Genomic DNA, 25,593 nt, shown 5'->3' with positions numbered 1-25,593 from the left:
GAACCATCCTTCCTCTCTATTGTGAGCTGTACAGTTTGCAAGCATTACTACAGAAAGCTGTAGCAAATGTTATATACAATGAAAACTTGTACGTGGATGTTTTAATGTTCAGTTACAGTCTATTTTCACATAAAGTAACAAAACAGATTAGAGAAGGAATGCATTACTGAGGTGCGGACGATGTTTCTAATACAAGAAGAAAAGAAGGAAACCATGTGCTGTATAAAGACAGCATATAGCAAAAGACAAGAAAGCTAAAACTTGAACCAAAACTCCATTCATGTTGCAGCTTACTTGCTTTTTGTTATATTTTGTAAATCAGAGGAACAAACCCGAGCAACTGTCATAGGTATCTGATTGTGCATGTGCCCTTGTGTGTAAAAATGGCATAAACTAGGTTCTTCTAATCCATCACTGCATCAAATACAATGCTGCAGTCTTTTAGCTTCATTGCAGTGGAAGTTCAGATTCCTTGATTGTGAGAAATGATTAACATGGTCTTGCTATATGGAATACACCGATTTTAACCTTAGTGCTAAAAAGCAGGAAAGCGGAGGCTCCAATTTCCCTGTCCCACACCATCCTGTTGAGGGAGCAGTGCTGCTGGTCCAATTTGCACTTTGTACACAATACCCTTCTTTTGTTTGTAGCATTGTGTCTCAGTTGTTCACAAGAAACACCTTTCTGGACAGCATTTCTTAAAAATGGAAGAAACTCAAGAGGAAAAACACACACAGAGAAACATACAACTCGGCAGGCCAAGAAAACTAATCACTTTCAACCATGGACAGGTGACTCAGAACCAATGCAGCTTTCGGGAAGAATATAGGTAACCTTTCTGAGAAACAGACTGAAGGAAAGGTTGATTTAATGTCACACTAGACCTTCACTGCTCTAAAAATAAATAAATAAATTGATGGAGACTTGCTCATCTAAACACACAATGTACGTCAGAGGAACAAACCTGAGTAAATGTCATCCATAATTTATAAAGCAAATTAAGTTCATGGCAAAAATAACTATTACTGAGAACAGAGGGATTGTAGAGTCTGGCAGGAAAAGGCCACAGTCTACATGAATCATTTCTTTCTAGAGGAAACCTTATATAATCCAGGCTATTCTATTTTAAAATAATTGAAGCCTCCTGAAAACTAAAAACAAACTAGTAAGTTTGGCAAAAACGCTGCATTAAAATTCAAATTCTTTGGTGATTCATTAAGATAAAAAGGAAGTCTGTTCCCAACTTACTCTACAGTAGCTTGAGTCTTAGTTTCAACTTCTTCAGAAACCTTTATCAAAAGATAAGTGAAATGAACACTAGACACACATCTAACTAGTTTCAGAGTAGCAGCCGTGTTAGTCTGTATTCGCAAAAAGAAAAGGAGTACTTGTGGCACCTTAGAGACTAACAAATTTATTAGAGCATAAGCTTTCGTGAGCTACAGCTCACTTCATCGGATGCATTTGGTGGAAAAAACAGAGGAGAGATTTATATACACATCTAACTAGGTCCATCAATGAATGAGTTCCTAGAGAAAGGCTATTAGATTGCAATGCCACCTTGTGGAACAGGAGAAAAACTAAAAGTGAAACAAACCCTGACTGACCAGCACTCCTCTGGATTAGATCTAATTTTACAGTGGTAGAAAAATTGCCAAGGGCACAACTGGTATGTAAATTCATTCATAGTTGCTCCCTATTTTCTTAGACGTTCAGAGTAGTCCTGAGTAACAATGGCAAAGACAGGCTCCTCCCCAGACTACTGTTAAGAATGAGACGATATAACCATGATGTCAGAAATATAAAATTTGCTCCTCTCTTTGCACTTTCTTTCACCGCGAAGAAGCCATCCCATTGCTTGCTGCCTCCTTAAGAAATATGCCTTTTCTCCTTAATCCTACTCCAAGAGCCTGCTATAGGAGACCACCCAAGGAGCATCCTCTGAATGAGAAATGGTATAGGATCACATGGACTCCAATCCCCTCCCATCTTTTGTTTAGAAGACTTCATCCCGTTATGGCACTTGTCTCTGACCTCGGTCAGAACTAGAGTCTAACCTTGAGTTCTACTGAAAAGAGAACAAAAAAACCAAAACCAAAAACAAAAAAAAACACCCAGAAAAACCAGACCATTAATCCGCTTTGTTATTCAATGGACACATTTTAGATCAGTGCAAATATTCTTTTTTTTCCCCCCCAAATTCAGTATTTAACTTTATCTATATATGTGAAACTGAACAGCAGACCTCTATGCTAGCATTCATAAGACCTTATTATTTGGTGCCTGTATTTTTACATCAGTGTCTTTGATACAAAATTAATCTGTTCCATTATTGTTCTCAAATCTCCAGTTTGAGATTGTTTGAAGGATCTCAACTTGAATTTTACCCTTAATATTTTTAAAGCCATATTTCAGGTTTTTTTCTTAGAGCCCAAATTGGCATGATAATTTGTGTATGTACTTTATTGTGCCTATAAAATGAAATGTATAAAGATCATGATTTGTGACTGCTTTTGAGTTCTGAATACAAAGAAACAGTGACGCAATTTAACACATTCTCCTTTGAAAACCTGACCACAAAATGTTATGTAATAATTCCATTATAAAAGCAAATATTTTGCACTAAGCCATTCCTGTGTTGTCCAACTTGCTAAGTATCAATAGTATATTTCTTATGCTGCTTTTTTTTTACTTACTTGATCAATGGTTTATGTAAGCATGATGGTAAAAGCTGAATGACAACACAACTGCTAACACTTCCTTAATGGAAATGGAAGTGGAAAGTGTCATCAGCTATCCTCCATTGGCATACACTTATATGGAAATGAAATAGAGCCAAGCAGCATACAAACATCATCTGCTTGTGGAAGATAGAGGATTGTCAACAATAATTTCAGTAGAAACAGCACCCTGATCAAGGGCTCAATCATGCACCTACTGAAATCAATGGGAGATTTGTCACCGACTTCAGTATGGCGGTCACTGGGCCTCCAAGGGGATGCACTCAAAATGATAATAGGTCATAATTTGTTGGAATCTAGGCTAGGATTGTCATTACCACTCAGCAGTGGCCTAATTCTGCCCCCACTGAAGTCAAAGGGATTTTTACCACTGACCTCACTAGGATTAAACACTGCCAAATTAAATGTAAAAAAATAATAAGAAAAGCCAAAAAGAGAGTTTGAAGAACAGCTAGGCAAAAACTCGAAAGGTAATAAAATGTTTTTTAAGTACATCAGAAGCAGGAAGCCTGCTAAACAACCAGTAGGGCCCCTGGACGATCGAGATACAAAAGGAGCACTTAAAGACGATAAAGTCATCCCGGAGAAACTAAATGAATTCTTGGCTTCAGTCTTCAGCGCTGAGGATGTTAGGGAGATTCCCAAACCTGAGCCGTCTTTTGTAGGTGACAAATCTGAGGAATTATCACAGATTGAAGTGACACTAGAGGAGGTTTTGAAATTAATTGAGAAACTTAACAGTAAAAATCACCGGGACCAGATGGCATTCACCCAAAAGTTCTGAAAGAACTCAAATGTGAAATTGCAGAACTATTAACAATGGTTTGTATCCTGTCCTTTAAATCAGCTACTCTACCCAATAACTGGAAGATAGCAAATATAATGCCAATATTTAAGAAGGGCTCTAGAGGTGATCCTGGCAATTACAGACCGGTAAGTCTAATGTCAGTACTGGGCAAATTAGTTGAAACAATAGTAAAAAGAATAACATTGTCAGACACATAGAAGAACATAAATTGTTGTGTAAAAGTCAACATGGTTTCTGTAAAAGGAGATCATGTCTTACTAATCTATTAGAGTTCTTTGAGGGGGTCAACAAACATGTGGACAAGGGGGATCCAGTGGACATAATGTACCTAGATTTCCAGGTCCCTCAACAAAGGCTCTTACGCAAATTAAGTTGTCATGGGATAAGAGGGAAGATCCTTTCATGGATTGAGAACTGGTTAAAAGACAGGGAACAAATTTTCAGAATGGAGAGGGGTAACTAGTGGTGTTCCCCAAGGGTCAATCCTAGGACCAGTCCTATTCTACTTATTCATAAATGATCTGGAGAAAGGGGTAAACAGTGAGATGGCAAAGTTTGCAGATGATACTAAACTGCTCAAGATAGTTAAGACCAAAGCAGATTGTGAAGAACTTCAAAAAGATCTCACAAAACTAAGTGATTGGGCAACAAAATGGCAAATGAAATTTAATGTGGATAAATGTAAAGTAATGCACACTGGAAAAAATAACCCCAACTATACATACAACATGATGGGAGCTAATTTAGTGACAACTAATCAGGAGAAAGATCTTGGAGTCATTGTGGATAGTTCTCCAAAGACGCCCACGCAATGTGCAACGGCAGTCAAAAAAGCAAACGGGATGTTAGGAATCATTAAAAAAGGGATAGAGAATAAGACGGAGAATATCTTATTGCCCTTATATAAATCCATGGTACGCCCACATCTTGAATACTGCATACAGATGTAGTCCCCTCATTTCACAAAAGATATACTGACATTAGAAAAGGTTCAGAAAAGGGCAACTAAAATGATTAGGGGTTTAGAACAGGTCCCATATGAGGAGAGATTAAAGAGGCTAGGACTTTTCAGCTTAGAAAAGAGGAGACTAAGGGGAGATATGATAGGGGTATATAAAATCATGAGTGGTGTGGAGAAAATGAATAAGGCAAAGTTATTTTCTTGTTCCCATAAGATAAGAACTAGGGGCCACCAAATGAGATTAATGGGTAGCAGGTTTAAATCAAATAAAAGGAAGTTCTTCTTCACTCAGTGCACAGTCAACCTGTGGAACTCTTTGTCTGAGGAGGTTGTGAAGGCTAGGACTATAACAGGGGTTAAAAGAGAACTGGATAAATTCATGAAGGTTAAGTCCATTAATGGCTATTAGCCAGGATGGGTAAGGAATGGTGTCCCTAGCCTCTGTTTGTCAGAGGGTGGAGATGGATGGCAGGAGAGAGATCACTAGATATTACCTGTTAGGTTCACTCCCTCTGGCACACCTGGCATTGGCCATGGTCGGTAGACAGGATACTGGGCTGGATGGACTTGTGGTCTGACCCAGTATGGCCATTCTTATGTTCTTATTATATTCAGACCAATGTGGAACGTTTTTGAGAATTCCACTTGAGGTGTTTATAAAACCCCAATTGCAAAGCAAATAAAATAAAAACCCTAATTCTTCTATCTCAATTGCACATGACCAATGAGACAGTAAAAATAAAGTAGCAGCTCTTTGCAACAACCCCCATCAACAGATCTCTTCATTTAAAACCAGTTTTCTCTCAATAAATAGACAAAACTAGCGCATAAATCCCACCACTTGGGATGGGATGGGAGACAAAGTCCATTAAGGAACTTGAAATTCTATTCATAGAAATAGGACAGCCACAGAAACATTTAGTGTGCGTGTGAACTTCATGTAAAGTTCTGATTGCATCAGGGATTCTCTGGTTTATTACTACATTGGCTGCTAACGTTCTTTGATAATACGATTATTGCTGATGCCATGTCAAACACACTAATATATTATATGATGCTCTTAAATTATTCCTCAGTTGAAGTCAGAATCCTCTGCAAGGACAGTTGTCAGAAAAAGACATTATGATTTCAAATGAGGCACAACACACAGGAACAGATAAGAGTTGGAATAACAAAGATACTGTTTTCTTGCAAATATGTTAAGGATTAAAAAACCAGGGTGTGGGAGAGCCAGGCAGAGAGAAAGAAAGAGATCACAATTATTTTTTGGTAAATCCAAAGTAACACTACTGAAAGCCAATGGGTTAGTCTGCATTTAAACCAATGTCACTGAGATCAGAATCGGGCCCCATACTTCTAAAACTGATTTGCAAAGTTACCTGTGAGGTGTCAGTTCTTTAAAAAAAAACTCATGTTCATCTGCGAGCTTTTTCTGACTTTAGAGAGACACAGTGGGTGAAGTAAGAGCTCTTCTTCAGCTCTAGGAAAAGTACTCAGAGCGTCACAGCTAAACACAAGGTTGAATGGATTGTTTAGTATGAGTACCTTTCCCAGACCCACAGAAGAGCTCTGTGAAGCTTGAAAGCTTGTCTCTCTCACCAACAGAAGTTGGTCCAATGAAAGATATTACCTCTCCCACCTTGCCTCTCTAATATCCTGGGACCGACATGGCTACAACACTGAAAACATTTTCTGACTTTAAATCTTTTTTGTGCTGGGCATGCTTGGCACTGGGGGAGCATGACTGAGAAATGCTAACAGTAACATGTTAGAACTACAGTAGAACCTCAGAGATACGAACACCAGAGTTACTGACCAGTCAACCACACACACCATTTGGAACCAGAAGTAACCATCAGGCAGCAGCAGAGACCCCCAAAAACAAACAAACCCCTTCCCCCCTCCAATACAATATAGTGCTGTGTTAAATGTAAACTACTAAAAAAATAAAGGGAGAGTTTAAAAAAGGATTCGACAAGGTGAGGAAACATGTTTTATTTAAATTAAGAATGTTAAAAAGCAACATTTTTCTTCTGCATAGTAAAGTTTCAAAGCTATATTAAATCACTGTTCAGTTGTAAACTTTTGAAAGAACCACGATAACATTTTGTTCCAAGTTACAAACATTTCAGAGTTCTTAACAACCTCTATTCCTGAGGTGTTTAATTCTGAGGTTCTACTGTATGTACACTGCCTAGCACAGTAATTACAAGATAACCTAATGATCAAACAGTCAAAGAGTAACTAGCTTTTTGAGGCCAGTCTATTGTTTATGTATACACAAATTGTTATGCAAACACAGGAAGACCCACTGGGGTAGATTCAAAAGGGCAGTATTACAGCAGGCAGACCTCCTTACCCAAAGAATTTTTTTTCCAATGTGGACAGGGTAAGAGGGTAGTCAGTGGATCCTCCTAATTTCCCAGTTTTACAGCTTCATACTCTCAAAACCTGTATCACAGTTGCTACTTTAAATTGTTGGAGAAGGATTAATTATCTTGCAACATTGTCTGGATACTATATTTATATTAAGAAACTTTCAGAAAGGGGGAAATATATCTAAGAGCTGAGAAATTATTAGACACACTAGATATTGTTTGATAGCATTCCATAAGCAGTCATTTTCACTACTTCCCCTGAATTGTCATTTAGCTTGGCAGTTTCCCACGGTTATACAGAACATTGATTTTCAAGCTTTTTTCATTTGTGGATCACTAACAAATTTCGAATGGAAGTGTGAATCCATTTGGAAATCTTACACATAATCTGCAGACCCCGGGTTGAAAACCACTGGTATAGAAAATAAATGTAAAACCACAGAAATTGGCAGGATTCAGGAGCAAATCTATCAGATACTACTTTAAGTTTAATTTTGTTTAGCCTGCCTAGATTTTGAGTTTCGAACATACAAAAAATTACAAAATAAAAATGTCAGTCATATCTATGATTCTCTCCACAGCTGATAATTGTTGGGTTAGGTGGACAAGTACTCACCCGCCAAACTAATCTGTAGTTGGCATCTGAGCTCCACTTAAACAGATTAAAAACAAGCAGTTCAATTTAATTCACAGATTCATACACTGAAAGCCAGAAGAGATCATTATGATCCTAGTTTAACCATTTTCATAACACAGGCCATACAAATGCATCAAGTGATTTCTGTATCAAACCAATAACTTCTGACTGAGCTAGAGCATATCATCTCATAGAAAAAAACATCCAACAAAACTCATCACATCCGTAGGTAAATTGTTCCAATGGTAATTTACCTCTATTAAAAATTATGCCTTAATCTGATCTAAATTTGTACAGCCAGTGGATTTTTGCCTGCTAGATTAAAGAACCCTCTATCAACAACAAACAACATCTTTTCTTCATATAGGCACTTATTGACTAATCAAGTGTCCTCCTAGCCCTCTTCTCACTGTTAAGTCACATAAATTGAACTCTTTTAATGTCTCATTATAAGGTAGGAAAAAAACGAGGAGTACTTGTGGCACCTTAAAGGCTAACAAATTTATTTATTTGGGCATAAGCTTTCATGAGTTAAAACCCACTTCATCGCAAAGTAAAAACTATTTCCTCATGCTAATTTCTTTCCCCCCCCTACTCACACCTTCTTGTCAACTGTTTGAAATAGGCCATCCTGATTATCACAACGTAGGTTTTTTTTTTTCTCCTGCTGATAATAGCCCACCTTAATTAACTGGTCTCATTACAGTTGGTATGGCAACACCCAATTTTTCCATGTTCTCTGTGTATATATATCTTCCTACTGTATTTTCCACTCCGTGCAGCTGATGAAATGGGTTTTAGCCCATGAAAGCTTATTCCCAAATAAATATGTTAGTCTCTAAGGTGTCACAAGTACTCCTCGTTTTTTTTGCTGATGCAGACTAACACGGCTACCTCTCTGAAACCTGTCACTACAAGGTAGGTTTTCTAGAGCTCAAAATCATTCTCGTATTTCTTTTCTGAACCCACTCTAGGTTGTCCTTTTGGACACCCTTGGACCCTTTGGACACCCTTTTGGAAGTTGTGGACATCAGAAACGAACACAGTAATCCAGTAATGGTCTCAACAATGCCATATTACCACTTCTATTTGACATTCATTCAAGGATCACATTTGTTCTCAGCCACCGCATGACACTGAAAGCTCATGTTCAGTTCATTTTCTGCCACGACCTCCATGTCCTTTTCTCAGTTACAGCTTTCCAAAATACAGTCTCCCATCCTACTAATAAGATGTAGATTCTTGGTTCCTAGACGTACAACCTTGTGTTTAGTGGTATTACACGTTCAAGTGAGGCTCCCCGTTTACGATGCGATCCAGATAGCTGTGTAGAGCTGACCGGTCATTAGTTACCACTCCCCCAATTTGGTATAAACTAAAAACTTCTCCAGCAATGATTTTATGATAAAGATACTGAATAGCACCAGATCAACATATAATCCCTGTGGGACCCCACTAGAAATATCCCCTCCCAGCACTGAATGATTATTTGCCATTTACAGTTACTTTTCGAGATCAGTTATCCAATTTTCAATCAATTTAAAGTGTACTGCATTGATTTTGTATAGTGCTATTTTATAACCAGAAAATTATGTGGTAATTAGTCAAATATTTTAAGGGAGCATAATTATATTATATCAACACTGTTACCTTTGTCAGCCACATTTTAAATCTCATCAATTAACAATATCAAGAATTTTCTTGAAAGGGAAACCATAGCACATACAACTTTCTTGGCAGCAGGGATAAATTTGTTCCTGTGAATTTAATATGAGTGTAGAAGTAACACAAGCCATTTCCTACCACAGGAAGTTGACTTTTTGTCCACCATCTTCACATGCCGGGTTTGACTGCGCAGTTTGTCATCTGTATTTGCTACCAAATTGGTGAGGTCATCGATGATCTCTGGGGAAAACAAGCAGCAAAACAACAATTAATATCTGATGTTCTCTTGCATCACTTCCAAACAAACTAAATGTATACCCCCAAATCAAAAAAACAGCAAGAGGACCAGAAACATGGCCCCATCATTAAACAGCAGACTAAAGGTGGTGGTTTGCATAAAAAGGCATCATTTAGAAATTGGGAGTCAAATTCTACTGAGGAAAGTAGAAAGGAACATAAACCCTGGCAAGACAAGCGTACAAATATAATTAGGTAGGCCAAAATAGAATTTGAAGAGCAACTAGCAAAACATACAAACTAAACAGCAAAAATATTTTCAAATATACCAGAAGCAGGAAGCCTGCCAAACACTCAGTGAGGCCACTGGACAATCAGGGTGCTAAAGAAGCACTCAAGGAAGACACGGCTGTTGCAGAAAGGCCAAATGCAGAGGATGTGAGGGAGATTCCCACAACGGAGCCATTCTTCTTTGGGTGATGAATTTGAGGAACTATCCCTGACTGAGGTGTCCATGGAGGAGGTATTGGAACTAGTTGATTAAACAAACAGTGATAAGTCACCAATACCAAATGGGATTCACCCAAGAATTCTGAAGGAACTCAGATATGAGACTGAAGAACTACTAACTGTGGTATGTAATCTGTTGCTTAAAGCAGCCTCTGTACCAGATGACTGGAGGATAACTAATGTGACCCCAATTTTTTTAAAAGGCTCCAGAGGTGTTCTGGCAGTACAGGCTAGTAAGCCTAATTTCAGTACCAGGCAAATTGGTTGAAACTACAAATAACAGAATCATCATAAATATAGATGACTATGATATGTTGGGGAAGAGTCAACACAGTTTTTGCGATGTAAATCATGCCTGATCAATCTATTAGAATTCTTTGAGGAGTACTTGTGGCACCTTAGAGACTAACAAATTTATTAGAGCATAAGCTTTCGTGAGCTACAGCTCACTTCATCGGATGCATCCGATGAAGTGAGCTGTAGCTCACGAAAGCTTATGCTCTAATAAATTTGTTAGTCTCTAAGGTGCCACAAGTACTCCTTTTCTTTTTGCGAATACAGACTAACACGGCTGCTACTCTGAAAATTCTTTGAGGGTGTCCAAACAGCATGTTGACAAGGGTGAGCCACTTAATACAGTGTACTTGAACTTTCAGAAAGCTTTAACAAAGTCCCACACCAAAGGCTCTTAAGCAAAGTAAGCAGTCATGGGATAAGAGGGAAGGTCCTCTCATGGACCAGTAACTGGTTAAAAGAGAGGAAACAAAGGGTAGGAATAATAAATGGTCTGTTTTCACAGTGGAGAGAGGTAAATAATGGGGTCCCCCAGGGGTCTGTATTGGGACCTGTGCTGTTCAACATATTCATAAATGATCTAGGACAGGGGATAAACAGTGAGGTAGCAATGTTTGCAGACAATATTAAATTAGTCAAGATAGTTAAATCCAAAGCTCTTTGTGAAGAGTTGTAAAGGGATTTCAGAAAACTGAGTGACTGGGCAACAAAATGGCAGATGAAATTCAATGTTGACACGTGCAAAGTAATGCACATTGGAAAACATAATCCCAACTGTATACACAAAATGATGGGGTCTAAATTTGCTGTTACCACTCAAAGAAATCTCAGAGTCATCATGGAGTTCTCAGAAAACATTTGCTTAATGTACAGCAGCAGTTGAAAAGCAAAGAGAATGTTAGGAACCATTAGGAAAAGAATAGTTAATAAGACAGAAAATATCAGAATGCCACTATATAAACCCAAAGTATGCCCTCAACTTCTTCACACAATGCACAGTCAACCTGTGAAACTCGTTGCCAGGGGTTGTTGTGAAGGCCAAAAGTATTAATGGTTCAAAAAAGAATTAGATAATTTCATGGAGGATAGGTTCATCAATGGCTATTAGCCAAAATTGTCAGGAATGTAACTTCATGCTCTGGGTGTCCCTAAACCTCTGATTGCCAGAAGCTGGGACTGGACAACAGGGGATGGATCATTCGATAAATTGCCCTGTTCTATTTAATTTCCTATGAAGCATCTGGCTCTGCCCAATCAGAAGACAGGATATTAGACTACATGGACCACTGGTCTGACCCAGCTTCGCTGCTCCTATATATTCTTATGTAAGAGGTTCACAATTGCAATTTCTGTAAATGTTTCTGCAAGCACTAGTTCCATTGCAGTGACTGCAGCAGGACAAAATTAAAGTTTCACATTGTTTCAATACACTGCAATGTACAAATGGCAATTCCACTTATAGCCAAGCTGTTTGGTGGTGCAAGAAACAAAACAAAAACAACACACCAATTACTGGAAGAGGGATCTCCTGCACATACTTTTCAACAGAGGGACAACGAAATTCCAGGCCAAGCCTTGCCCAGTCCCATGCACTCATTGGATGTATCCGTGTCCTAAAAAACGAACTAGGTAAAAAGCCTGGGGTGAGATTTCCAAAAGAGGGTGCCAAAACTTACCCACGCCCAATTTTGAAGATCTAGGCATATGGTATAAAGCTATCCTCACAGACCTTAAAGAAGATCACTTTGCCATTTTAAATTTCCTCAGAATTCATCCTGCCAACTAAAAATTGAATTCAGATCACTTTTTTAATGGTCCGCACTTCTAGATTTTGTTTAGAAATGTACACACATTACTTATTTCTGGATGTGTGAATCCTCTACATTTCAACTGATTTCCACTATGCAGTTAGGAATGAGTTTCATATGACAAATGAATGAAATCAAGTAGCACAAATTAGCAGAGGGACAGCAGCCAGAAACTGCATAAGGTTTCAGCACTTGTTCCTCTGATTACACTTCTCACACTTTCCCTGCTATTGATCAAGGTCTTAATAAATTCATTTCAGTATCTTTTCATATAAGTTCCGGGCTCACTCGAGTGCCAACTGGCAGGTAGTGACTTATGAAGTCATTTGTGCACAAAAGGATTCTAGTATTGTATTTCTCAGTTACAGAGCTAATGAAACTTCAAGACTTAATTGACTTAGCCAAAAAAAAAAAAAGGACAAAAGAAAGAAGAGCACAATTGAATTATGTTACATCTGTGATACTGAAATATGTTAATATCCTGCTAATTTTTTAATGCATACAATATCCTGTTTACACACTGACTGAGGGTTAGACAGCGCAATTACCAAACGCAGTGTGAGACCTTTATCGCTTTGACTGTATTATGGCAAGCTATTTTAAACCAGAGATTTCCCAAGTTCCTCTCTGCTCTGTACACAAGTGGTTACACACAAATAACCCAAAACTTCTAATGAATGTGAACAAGACTTTTTGGGTGTGTAAGGAATGCAGAATTAAGCACAGCTGACACTGTTAATGTCATTACTTGTTCTTATGACTTCTAGAAAACACTATTTTATACATCTAGAACCAGACATAAGCTTTCCACTGATGTATGAAAAAAATAAAACTTGGGCAACAAATTATTCTCTAGCATTTGCTGCAAGATAATAAACTTTCCTTATGCATATTTCCACTATATCTATTTTTTTTCCTCCATTCCAAGTAGCAATTGTGGATGGAAACAAAGAAATTAAATCTGTGCCTGCCCATGTCAGTGGATTACATGGAAAAAAAAAATCAAGATTTTAGTTCATTTTATGATTTTCTCCTTCGTACATAGCTGACCAAGTAGCTATGAAGTTACAGGGGGAGATTTCCATAAGCACAAGTGGCAGGGAGGTGCTTAGCTCTCACATGAAGTCAATAGGAGTTAAGGATGTTACTGCCTTTTTTTTTTTTTTTAAACTTAGAAAGCTTCCAACATAGTCATTTTTAGGGCAAAAATGTATAGCATCAGGTCCAAGTCATCTCTAGGTGACAAGGAACTGGAATTGAAAAGGATCCTGCACTACTTTTGAATCTTAAAATATTACATTTGTATTCCTTTCCCTCTATTTAACTAGTTAATGTTTATATTAACGGAGCTCTATGGCCAGGCATTAGCTACTTCTGCCTTTCTTCACATTTCCCCCCATTCTCTGTTTATTCTCCTCATCTAGACTGCCCATTACTCCAATGCCAAAGTAGCATTTTTATACAAACCAACAGGAATATTGTATATTTACCTAGGACAGAATGAAACAACAACAGTAGAACTTCAGAGTTACAAACACCTCAGGAATGAAGGTTGTTCGCAACTCTGAAATGTTTGTAACTCTGAATAAAACATTATGGTTGTTCTTTCAAAAGTTTACAACTGAACAGTGACTTAATACAGCTTTGAAACTTTACTATGCAGAAGAAAAATGCTGCTTCTAACCATCTTAATGTCTTACCTTGTCAAATCCTCTCTTAAAAACTCCCCCCCCCTTTTTTTTTTTTAAAGTGTTTACATTTAACACAGTACCGCTTCATTTGGGTTTTTTTGGTCTCTGCTGCTGCCTGATTGTGTACTTTCAGTTCCAAATGAGATGTGTCGTTGACTGGCCAGTTCGTCACTCTGAGGTTCTACCATATTTACATTTGGTATGAGTAAGGCTGCGTGTCTGTCATGGAGGTCACAGAATTCACAGATTCCGTGACTTTCCATGACTTTTGCAGCAGCAGGTGCGGCTGGCTCTGGGGCTGCCCGAGTAGATCAGGCAGCCTCTGGGCCAGCAGCACCAGCTGCTGTTGAAGCAGTATGGGTGTGGGAGGGGTCTCAGAGCTGGAGCAGGGGATTGAGATGCAGGATGGTGCTTGCCTTGGGGGGCTCCCCGGAAGTGGCCAGAATGTCCCTGCAGCTTCTAGGCAGAGGAGGCAGGGGGTCTGCATGCTGTGTGCGCTCTCAGGCGCCACCCCTGGAGAGCCCATTGGCTGCGGTTCCTGGCCAATGGGAGCTGCGGAGCCGGAGCTTGTGGTGGGGGCAGCACAGGGAGCCCCCTGGCCTTCCCTCCCCCTAGGAGCTGTAGGGACACGTCGAGCCAGGTAGGGAGCCTGCCAGCCCCTCCAGCTCCCCATCCCCCAGCATCAGCGGGGTCCAGGGCAGCACACCGCCTCCCCCGCAACACTAGTGGGGATCCCGGGCTGCACACCATTGTGCCCCCCCCAGCACCAGCAGAAGTCCCAGGAGACCCTGGCCCCCCCGAGCACCTGTAGCGACCCTGGCCCAAACCACCCCAGCACCCACAGCGACCCGGCCCAAGTTTTACTCAGGGGGTCTATAGTACAAGTCATGGACTGAATTTTTATTTACTGGTTGTGATCTGTCCATGACTTTTACTAAAAATACCCATAACTAAAACATAGCCTTATCTAGGAGTGATTTTTACACGGGTGAAGATCTTGTTGTCTGTTCATCTTAAACCGTTTTCCCAACCATCGCTTATTCAGACACGAGGTTTGAATCACGGGTTTAGCTCAGGATGTTAATTCCCTTTCCTTCTTCCCCCTCCTCAAGCCTAAAGGCTGCAATGACAGAACTTTTGGAAAGCTGCATCTGTTTTGTGTGATGGGGCACACAGGAAGCCAGCATAATGCTGCATGCATTGTAGAGGAGAGAGTTTTCTCATGTTTGCCTCTAAATTTAAAAAAAAAAAAAGCGTGCTGAAAGTTCCCTTCACAATTCAGTTTCCCATCGTTGTCAAGGACAAAACGATAAGCACGCTTGGGAAACAAGATACTTTCCTTTGCCAACACCGAGCAGATCCTCCTTGAAAAACATCCTGGCGAACAGGCTGCAGATAAACGAGGAGAAACAAGTGCAACCAGGAGTGGTTCTTGTCTGAAAGCTCAAGGTATTATGTTTGGATCCTTTCTAAATCTTTCTTGTCCCACACTACCTGAATCAGGATATTAGCAGTGACTCATGTCCCCATAAAAATAAATGAGAGAAAGAGACACACATTTTTGTTCCAAAGAGCGGGACTGCATCTAGTTTGGGTGAAATGTTTTGAACTCCCAAAGATTTTCTGTCACCATTTGCTTTAATTGTAAATGGAATCAGCTCAGCTGAGCCAATTTCATTGCAATTCCAGTACAACACCACACAAGTGTCCTAATCTTCTAGTACAATATACATTTTTAACAAAGATAATGAGCGCCATGAAGTTCCTGGCAAAACTTAATACCCATAAGTGCTAAGGACTAAGTGGGACCTCCCTTGTACAGGTGTGCTGCGACAGAAGGGGGCAAAGACAGCAGAAAGAACCCCCTCCCAAATCACTTGCTCAGGAGGCCAAGCATAATCTGGCCCAAAAAGCTGTGATGCAAAGGGCAGCAGGAGAAACCAACACGCTCGGCAGACCTAGCCACCCCAGCAGAAGGCAATTCTGGGAACAGGAAGGAAGTCTGTGTCCCTACACATACTCTGATGACTGTGCTTGGGTTATACCTCTTGAAGCAGGTGTAGCAAGCAGTGCCCCTTCCCCAGAACCCCACAGCCTTTTAAAGGAATAAAACCTGTAAGCATCACTGCTTGGGCAATGCACCTCCTCCACCTCCACTGTCCCAGTTCAGTTCAGTTCAGGCTCCTAAGAGCGCTTGATCATCATGTATATTAAGAGAAATTGCTCAACAGACTAAAGTATGATTTGACTACAATGTCTATTTACTTTAGAAGGTAGATTTTTCAACTCTCTATTTTACTGGTATAATATCTATACATTTCTAGGCAGCAGGAGCCGGCTGTAGGAAAGAGACTGCTGCATTTCAGAGAAACCAAGATGAGCACTGACAATCCACACACCATCTACTGGCAGGAATCAGATTACCCACCAACTGTGCCGAGGGAGAAGAATCCATGGCACCCTTCTGCCCAGCATAACATTTATATTTTGAATGCAACTTTCTCACCACCACCACCCTTTTACAATGCAGGAACACAGATAAATAGGCAGAGATTGATAGACAACCAAAGGAATGAAAGCTTCCTATTTTCCTACACAGCAGAATGGGAAAGCAAGCTGAACACTGAAAGGTTGCCATTGACCTCATGAAGGACATTGCTGTAACACTGTACTGAAAACAACACTTAAAGATGCCCCACTAACTGCCAACTCACCCAAATTAGTTGAGATTTTTCTTTCAGGAAAGGAGGATCACAGAACAGAAGATAAAATGTGCTGCAAACACTTAAAGTCTTTCAGTAATCCAGCTGAAGTGGGAGAAGTTTGGGGGCTTATTACAACACAAAATATGCATTAAATCAGTTAGAAATTAGGTTGCATTGTACCATTTATATCAATGTGAACTTCTGCTTAAAAACTGATGATGTGATCTGGCGTTCCAAGCAGGTTGACCGGCCTTTAATAAAACTGGACCCCTCCCTTAAAAATGCATACACATTCCTTTGATATATTCAAAATGATCAACTACCAAACCAAGAATTGCAGCCATTTTCAAACCCCAGATGATGAGCTGGATGACCCAGGTAACTACGCAGTTGCTACGTTTCTGGAGGAAGAATTGTGGAGATAGCTAACTGTGAAACTCCATAGCATACGAACACCTATGCCCAACCAGCCTCTGATCCCTTTTTTGGAAGGTGACAGCAGAGAAATGTGGACTCCTAAAGACTCAGATTTTTGGAAATTTTGAAAACGTTTCTAAAGACAAACTCTGAAAATCTGGGCTGTAAATTGTAATGGCAGGTTTTATTCAGAGATCTTGGTTCTCATATCACAGTGTCACAATGCTTTCTGAGCGCTTTATCAATTTACCAAGGTGAACACAAGATGGTCTCAGTATGGGACAATTGCCACTAAAGTTCCTTCTGTGTTTATATGACTTCTGCTCTTCAGGTTGTCAATTCCATTACTCTAGCTGTCAGGGATCTCATGATTATGGAGATTACAACAGGTTGGGATTAATTCAGGTTACCGTCAAGTAACATGAATTAATCCCATGTAGGTGTTTGTAAATAAGGGCCAAAACCCTGAACAACTCTTAATACCAAAGAAAAGACAGTGAGGAGGGTAGACAAGAGTGGGAAGAGGATGAGTTCTTGGTGGTCTGTGTGGATAAGTAGGCAGATTGCTGTATTCTGAATTGCCTGACATTATTTTATTTTAAAAGCAAGGTCAATGTTTCATCCCTATGCATAGTGCATTTTGTGACACTGCAAGAAAGCCAGGCTCTACTATTGGTCACTCATTCCCGAACCAGCAGAGAAGGGAGAAAGTACAGGACCAGCTCCTGGAGGATGGGGAAGGACACCCATGTACTGATAAAAAGCAGCCTTCATGGGAAAGTAAAGTAAAGTGACTTGACAGTCTCAAAATGAGCTCCATCTACTATTGCCCAGTGAGACAGAGGTATTTAAGGGAGGACAGTGTATAATGGGACCATTTTTTTTAAAAAAAAAATATCAAGGAAAATATGTTTAGGTTTTATTTCAGTTTAGCCCAAGATACCTTGCTGAAACTATAAGGCACCATACATACATACATACATACTTTTTTTAAAACTGAAAATTTTTTTAAAAAAGTATCATATTTTTAGTCCATCACTGCACCATTCATCTGGGCCTAATTATTAGAACTTGACTGCATTTGATGAACCAGAAGGATTAAAAAGCTAGCTCTATCATGCTACATCAGTCATGGCAAATTCAAAGCAATATTGATGGCTGCAGTCAACTTGTAAAGGATCAATCACCTATCTACCATATAAATGGTACATATTCCTTTTCAAAGTCTTTTTCTCAAAAATGGAAAAACTGGCCTTAGTAGCAACTGTTAAATACTTTCTACTTAGTATTACCCAAGAAACCCATCAAAGAAGATCTTGACCTCCCTCCATCAATTGAAGATGTCATGAAAGCCATCAAACAACTGAACTCTGGCAAGGCATCCGGAAAGGATAGAATTCCAGCAGAATTGTACAAAGCAGCAGGCCCAAAGACTATTGAGGTGTTTCACTACATCTTCAGTAGTATTTGGGAAGAAGATGAAATGCAACAAGACTTTAAAGAGGCTATTATTATTGTATCACTGTTTAAAAACAAAGGCAGCAAAAACTACAGAGGCATTTCTCTCCTCTGTACAACAGGGAAAATACTAGTTTGCATTCTACTGAACAGACTCATTCTGAACATATCTGAGAATCTATCTGAAGCGCAATGTGGTTTCAGAACTACAGACAGGATTTTTGTGGTAAGGCAAGTCCAGGAAAAATGTTTAGAGCAGAACATGGACCTGTATGCAGTTTTCATCTATTTGACCAAAGCCTTTGATAAGGTCAACAGAGGGTCTATGGGTTATTTTACATAAATTGGCTATCCAAGAAGGTTCATACAAATCATCCATGACCACACTGGAGAGAGTTCTTCTCAAAGCAGTTTTTACAGATGACTGCCCCCTGATGGCCCATAGACATGGCATAACCTTCAGGTCATCGTTGATAGATTTTCTGAAGCATCCCAGCTCTTTGTCCTTACCACCAGTCTCGACAAGACAGAAGTCTTAGTCCAACCAGCACCTCATTCCAATGCCCCAGCCATCTCCATTAAAGGCACACAACTGAAAAATGTGGACCAGTTCAAGTATTTGGGCTGTACGATCTCTAGTGACTTCCCTTGATAAGGAAATTGCCTTCAGAATCAGTAGAGCTCTTGGCCGACTTCAAATAAAAGTCTTTACCCAATATAACATTAGTCTCTCCACCAAACTGAAGATCTACAGTGCAGTGGTCCTAACCTCTCTCCTTTAAGGTTCTGAGAAATGGACTCTTTACAGATGGCACATTAAACAGCTTGAGCAATTTCGCACGCCCTCCCTAAGGTCCTTGAGAAAGGAAACACAACCAGTATTGAGGAAATGTTACTGAGAGCACAATATAGATAGACCAGACATGTCATCAGAATGGAAGACCACTGCCTCCCAAAACAAATGGGAGGAGCTGAGGCAGGGCAAAAGGAAGAAGGGTCTGTGACATTATGCCCCATATTCTTCATAAAATATTGTTATGCTACGAATAGGGCAAAACAGATGTGTTTTATGCAAGATGGGTCATGCAAGGTATCGTTGGAAAGGTTATGTTTTACTGAATGTGATTATCCAATTTGTATGTATCATTTCTGTATCTGAAGTTAGGAATATTGACTATGTAACAATTACAACTATGTATGTACTTGGGGAACATCCACCAGACAGTATGCCATCAGCCTGGATGGACCATTAGGAAGGACAATAGGACTTTGAAGATACTAATATCCCTCCTTCCTGAAAAGTTTCCTGGGATGCTGCTTTGACACTGCAGGGTCATGTGATCAGGTCACCTGGTACAGGATACCATCTTGAAATGCTGGTACTTTTCCACAGGCAGGAGGTGGGGGTCAAATTAGGAAACAAAGCATTCCCACAATATGCAAATCCTATTTAAGGCTGGGGAGTGAGTTAATCTTGGCTCTTCTCCACAGCCTCCCCGTCCAAGAAGGAAGACTGATGAAAACACCTGAAAAAATAAAGGAACTGATCTGAGGGAGGCAGTGGCTGAGCCCAGGAAAGAAAGGTCAGCCTGTAAAAGGAATCCCTGAAGATTTACGCTGCAAGCGATGCAGTTTACCTTCAAGAAACTCTGCAATCTGCTTGAAACAACATTTAGGGTGAGACATTATTATTTGTAGCCAGTATTCCCATTAAGCTTAGTTTGCGTGTTTTGTTTTATTTGCTCGTGATCTGCTTTGATCCATCTGCTAGCCCTATAATCACTTAAAGTGTACTTTTTTTAGTTAATAAACTTGGTTTTTGTTTATTCCAAAACCCAGTTTGTGCAATTTATAATGGGGGGAGGAGGAAGCTGTGCATATCTTCCTCCACATTGAGGGAGGGAGCAAATTTCATGAGCTTACACTGTATAGATCTCTATATAGCACAAAACAATATAATTATGGGTTTACACTCCAGAGGGTGAGAGCACCAGAATGCTGGGCAATTCCCTGAGCCGATTCCTCCCACAGAAAGCTGATTGCAGACACTGTGTGATTCTACAGCTGGGTGTGTCCCTACCTGTGTGCGCGCATTGGAAGAGGGCTTGAGAGCTTGTCAGAGCGACACAGAATAAGGGGAACCCAGGCTGGTGGGACAGGAGGACTTAGTGGGATCCCAGCACATCAGGTAGCACCCCGGAATGGGGGTCCAACCCATCACAGGGTCATCCATATAAGTGCTTCAAAGATAACTTGAAGAGCAGTCTCCAGTGGGCTGGCATCAAACTCAAAGAACTCAAGCAAACAGTTCAAAACAGGACTCACTGGTGGTCTCTGACAAGATTAGCATGCAACAGGTTCGAGCAGAATCGGTGAAATTGTCTCCAGGCTGCCTGTGAAAGGTGCCACAGATCTGCATCATCAAACATCACAGATACGAACTACCCATGCCTTCAGTATGGCTGACGCCATGCATCGGGGTTGGACTTCAGAGTTGTATGCACAGACATAGAGGAGAATTGCAACAATACCATCGTCATTGTCAGTGATGGATTACTATTACTACTACAACAAATCTATCACCAGGCTTCAGAATCCTGAAACTTCACATTAATGGTGCAGAAATAAGATCTTTAAAATCATCACTGCTGCGTATTTACTCTGTCTTTGAACTAAATATTTGCAGTGCGACAGAGTAGAATCAGACTACTCACTCTCTAAATTTTGGTTTCCATTCAAGCATGTGCAATTATGGCTAAAATTATTCAAATGAAATTGACCACCACCATGGAAAAATACTTTGTGAAATTAGTACAGTGGAATAACAGCCTGGCAGTTGGAAAAAGGGTGGTGGGGGGAGTATTTACACAATTTAAAATGAGTAAAAATGAAATCTAGATCAGGTTTGTCAACAGCTAGGAATCTATAGAACTATGCTAAAGACCACCGGAGAAGGCAGGGAATAAAAATGGTGCTGAGCTGAATTTAAAAAAAAAGTTACAATATTCTTTTCAGATAAACTATTAAAGACTCTGTATCCCTTTTTGCTTAAAGATTTTGCTTTTGTAGAAAACTACAGTGAAATCATAAAAACAAACAAAAAAACTTTCTCTGGTTTACTTAAATTCAGAAAAACATTCAAGCCTTCACTAAAAGAGAGTGGTTCTCATTCTCTCCAGCTGTGGCATGGATAATTTCAGCGCTTCCCCTGGGATGGACATACCACACGTTAGCACAGCCATAAGTCATTTCCAAAGGAAATGGATATGCACAGTACTACATCTGGTCACTTGCATCCAGGATCTGGAGGAGACAAAAAGGCAAACCCTGAACTGAACCCAGACAAGATATTGGGAGAGTCCGTTGCATGTAATAATATTTAAAAACAAACCAAAAAAACCCCTGCAATTTTTAGACGCTCTATTTCCATAAGGTCACCTGTCCCACAGTGACTGTTTAACATGAAAGAAAACACAGGTCCGTACACCATGACCACCACCCTCATCTACAAATTCCCCAATTGCTCCCCATCATTCACGTCTCCACCAGGCCCCTCTGCAATTTCCAATATCCATGATTTCTCAGACCCCTCATCATGGTCCCTTCTCCCTCTCCCCTGTAGACTGCATTGCCAATTCACTCTACAGCTGGTTGAATATTTTCTGACGGAATAGTTGTCCTTTGGAAAATACTGTTTGACAAATAGTATCAACTAGCTCTTGTATAACTATCAATCAGAAGATCTGAAAGTGCTTTACAAAGGAGGTCAGTATTATCCCCCCATTTCACATATGGGGAAACTGAGGCATGGAGAGGTGAAGTGACTTGTCCAAGGTCATCCTGCAAACTAGTGGCAGAGCTGGATATAGAATTCAAGTCTCTCAAATCCCAGTCCAGTTGTCATACTGCAGGTTTCATGGAAATGTATCACTTTTGTCACATTTTCTGCGGGTTTTTTTTCTTATCATTTCATGTCAACTTTATCTTTGTGTTTCCCTTTATTATTATTATTAATAATTATTATTATATATTATATGCAACATATATTGTCAAAACATTAAAGTTGAAATTAAATGTTTCATGAGGTCGAATCTAAATCTCTCAATATATTTAATAGAGCGAAAAGTTCTGAGATTGACTTCGTCTCCTGATTTTGAATGAAATTTCTAAACCTCAGAATTTCCAGCAGGACGGAAATGCCATTCTTCGGACGGCTCCAATTCACTCTCCAGAACCCTCAACTCCTTTTCTTGGTTTCTGTTTGATAATAAAATCAGTCCCACCAATTCTCACCCTAGCTCACTTTCTCAATTTAGCTCCTGGGGTGCTGAACAACTCTAGATCAGTGGTTTTCAACCTTTTTTTCAAGTGCAGACCCAGAAAAAATTTCAACTGGACTTTGGAAATCTTAGACATGGGCTACAGACTCCCAGAGGTCCATGGACCATGGATTGAAAACCGTTGTTCTAGATCATGCAAATCTCATTACAGACATGAAATTTACCTATTAACATCATACTAATTCCTGAAAGGACTAACAGCAATAACCTATGCCAGTAGTCAAAATGCAACATATAAGCATAAATGCCATACACTTTAATCAAGAAGTGAGAGTCGCAGATATTACAGATCCCAGCACACAATGCTTCAGTTTGGTGCAAGTGGGGGGTCATTGTAGGCAGCAGCTGCCTATTGCTAATGAAAGCAGCTGCAATCTGCTTTATTTTATGCAACTTCAGTGGAACCCTCTGGCTCCTGGAAAGTTGCCACTGCAGTCCTCGGTTGGGCAAAGTCTGGGCAACTATGACATATGTTAGCCAAATAAATGCAGGCTATGAGGCACATATCAGGTGCTTAGGACACTACTGGGTGCTATAAAATAAAGTAATTATTACTATTTCCCTTCCTCCCTGGTTTTTTCATGAATTAAACAGGAAAGAGAGGGGCTTGGAGTGCAGACAGAGGGAGAGGTACAGTAAGAACTCCATTAAACAAGTGCAAGCCAGACAGTGGGCCGGAGAGCAGAAAACTTCACTATTTAAGAAAAACAGCATTTTTCTTTTACAGGAAACAATGTCTCCCTCCAGCCTGCTCCCTGAAGCAGGAAAGGAATTTGTTTGGTTTGGGTTTCTTTACATCCCAACATGACTCAGAGTTTCTGCCCACGTCATATTCAGGTGTGCCCTTGCCCCAAAGGCTTGGAGTTTGTTATCATTCTCCTTAACCACATATGGAGTCCCAGGGAAGAGTGAATTTCTACAGAACACAGGCCCTCTGCAGCCCAAGTTCCCACTTTCATAGCAGGCTTTACACTAAACTATTTTCTGATTTATTTAACTCACATAAAAGCCTCATTTGGTTTTGGCAACTATGTCTTGAATCTCACTCTTTCTGCCCTTTGAGTAAAGAAAGCCAAGAAGAAACTGCCACATGAAACACAGTACAGGCGCGTGCACACACAAAAAAGATCTTTACAAAATGATTTATTCTTCAATTTAAAAACACGCGTAATGTATCTCTACAGTATATCTCAATGCGCGAGTCATAGAATTTGCAGTTTTATATGGACATTGGAGTTAGCCTTATGAAAAATATATTGAGAATTAAAATACATAATATTTTATGCTTCACAAAAAAAAAACTCCAAAAAACAATAACACAAGAATCTAGGTTGGCAGCCAACCAATCTGTATATTCCCCCTCTCTAGGTCCAGGGGGCCTCAAGAGAAGAACAAGATGCCAAGAAAATGAATTACATTTTGAATGCCATTCTGTACACATCCAAACCTCACAATTACATGTTAATAAGAAAGAAAGCATTGTTCAATGGCAGCGATATGAAATGAAGATTGCAACTAACACAAGTACATCAGAAACCTGAAGTATCATATGCCAGCTGTATCATCAATATGGAGTGAAAGGTGAAAAATATGGGAAGGAAATTCAGAGCCAAGCTTCTCAATCTATCTCCAACTCAGCTAACGTGCCCAGTTTTTGCAAGGATCTCACGTTTGTGTGATGTGATGTGCCACGGGCAATGCCTCAGTAGAAATGGTTGCTTTTTCTCAATTTACCCCCAAAGCTTAAAATTCAAAGTACGTTAGTGTTTCTATTGACTTCAACTTTGCCTTGCTTAATACAACTATTATTATGGAGGCATCAGTAGGGACTCCATTATGACTCTGTTAAGTTTTGCACTGGAAGCAGGACTCAAAGGACTGTTTCACACTCTATTGATCCAATTTGATCTCCACCGGACACTTTAGGGGGAACTGAATTTTCCAGGGGTGGAGTTTTTTTGGTAAGGAAAATATTTACTAACATTTGAAGAAGAACCAATCAAATGCTCCTTTTGGAAATTTTGCCCTGTTTTTCTCACAGTTCTTTAAGCCCCTCCTAATATAGGGGGTGTTTGACCAATGGCCCTTGAAGGTTGCGGTGTTCAAAAGAAAATGTATGTTTGTTTATGCACTAAAGATGTTCCAGACACTGATTTATAAACTTAAGTGTTTGAATCAGCTCTTCTGCTACATGCCACCACCCCAACTGCTTTCCCAGCATCTCTGGCGTGAGCAGAGTGTGCTCTGAGAACCTGCTGTCCCTCCACTGTTGTCATCGCTAAGCTGCTCCCCCCTGCATTATGGGGGAGGGAGGATGGTAGCTCTGGCTGCTGCATTACCTATTCCCTGTTTGGCTGTGGGAACCCCAGGCAGAGCAGGACAGTGTGAGGAACTGCAAGTCTTGAACCCAGGCCCATGCATTTCCAAGTGGTGCCCAGGCCACCCCAGTCATCCAACAGCTCTCTGGAACTACAAGGGGAAGGGGGCTAGCAGGACTCCGGCCCACCAGAGTCTCCACCCATGAAGATCCTGATTTAAGCAGACATCCAGCCCCACCAATTAACCCAGACATACTCCCTGAGGCAGGAGGCGGCACAGGAAGTTGTCTGAGCAGCTGAGTGGACTCCTGATCTGCTGTTGTACTGTACCTTAACTCCTAACCAGTTTGACTTTGCCATTGTTCCAGCTCTGGTTTGATCTTTGCTACTGCTACTGTATGTGACTGACTCCAGCTTGACCCTGGCACTGTTCCCTGGTTCCTGACTCTGGCTTGACCCTAGGCATGTCTGTATGTGACTGACTCCCATCCTGACCCTCTCATGACTCAACACTGATTCCAGCTCAACATTTGGATGGATTCCTGATCCCAGCTCTGGCTCTGATTCTAGCTTTGATTCCTGGCTTCTGATCCTCCATTCTGACCATTAGGCATGACCGTCCATG

General features: G+C 40.3%; 1 protein-coding gene across 8 annotated transcripts in view; it reads right to left on the bottom strand.

Moving 5' to 3' along the window:
• STX8 (syntaxin 8) overlaps positions 1–25,593 on the bottom strand; it is a 172,761-nt gene that overhangs the window by 52,091 nt on the left and 95,077 nt on the right. For 7 of the 8 annotated variants that reach the window (XR_005288849.2, XR_006275503.1, XM_038371860.2 and 4 more), the window contains exon 7: positions 9,329–9,430. Coding sequence is in view for 5 of the 8 variants with exons in the window: in XM_038371860.2 (XP_038227788.1) it covers positions 9,329–9,430 (102 nt within the window). In the remaining 3 variants the exon portion in view is untranslated. Of the gene's footprint in view, positions 1–8,605; positions 8,775–9,328; positions 9,431–25,593 lie in introns of all 8 variants that reach the window. The other variant, XR_006275504.1, reaches the window with a different exon arrangement.

The sequence above is a fragment of the Dermochelys coriacea genome, chromosome 14 (genome assembly GCF_009764565.3).
Source record: "Dermochelys coriacea isolate rDerCor1 chromosome 14, rDerCor1.pri.v4, whole genome shotgun sequence".
NCBI classification, from domain to species: Eukaryota; Metazoa; Chordata; order Testudines; family Dermochelyidae; genus Dermochelys; species Dermochelys coriacea.
Note: the sequence above shows the minus strand (reverse complement) of the source record. Positions and strands in the feature narration are given on the sequence as shown.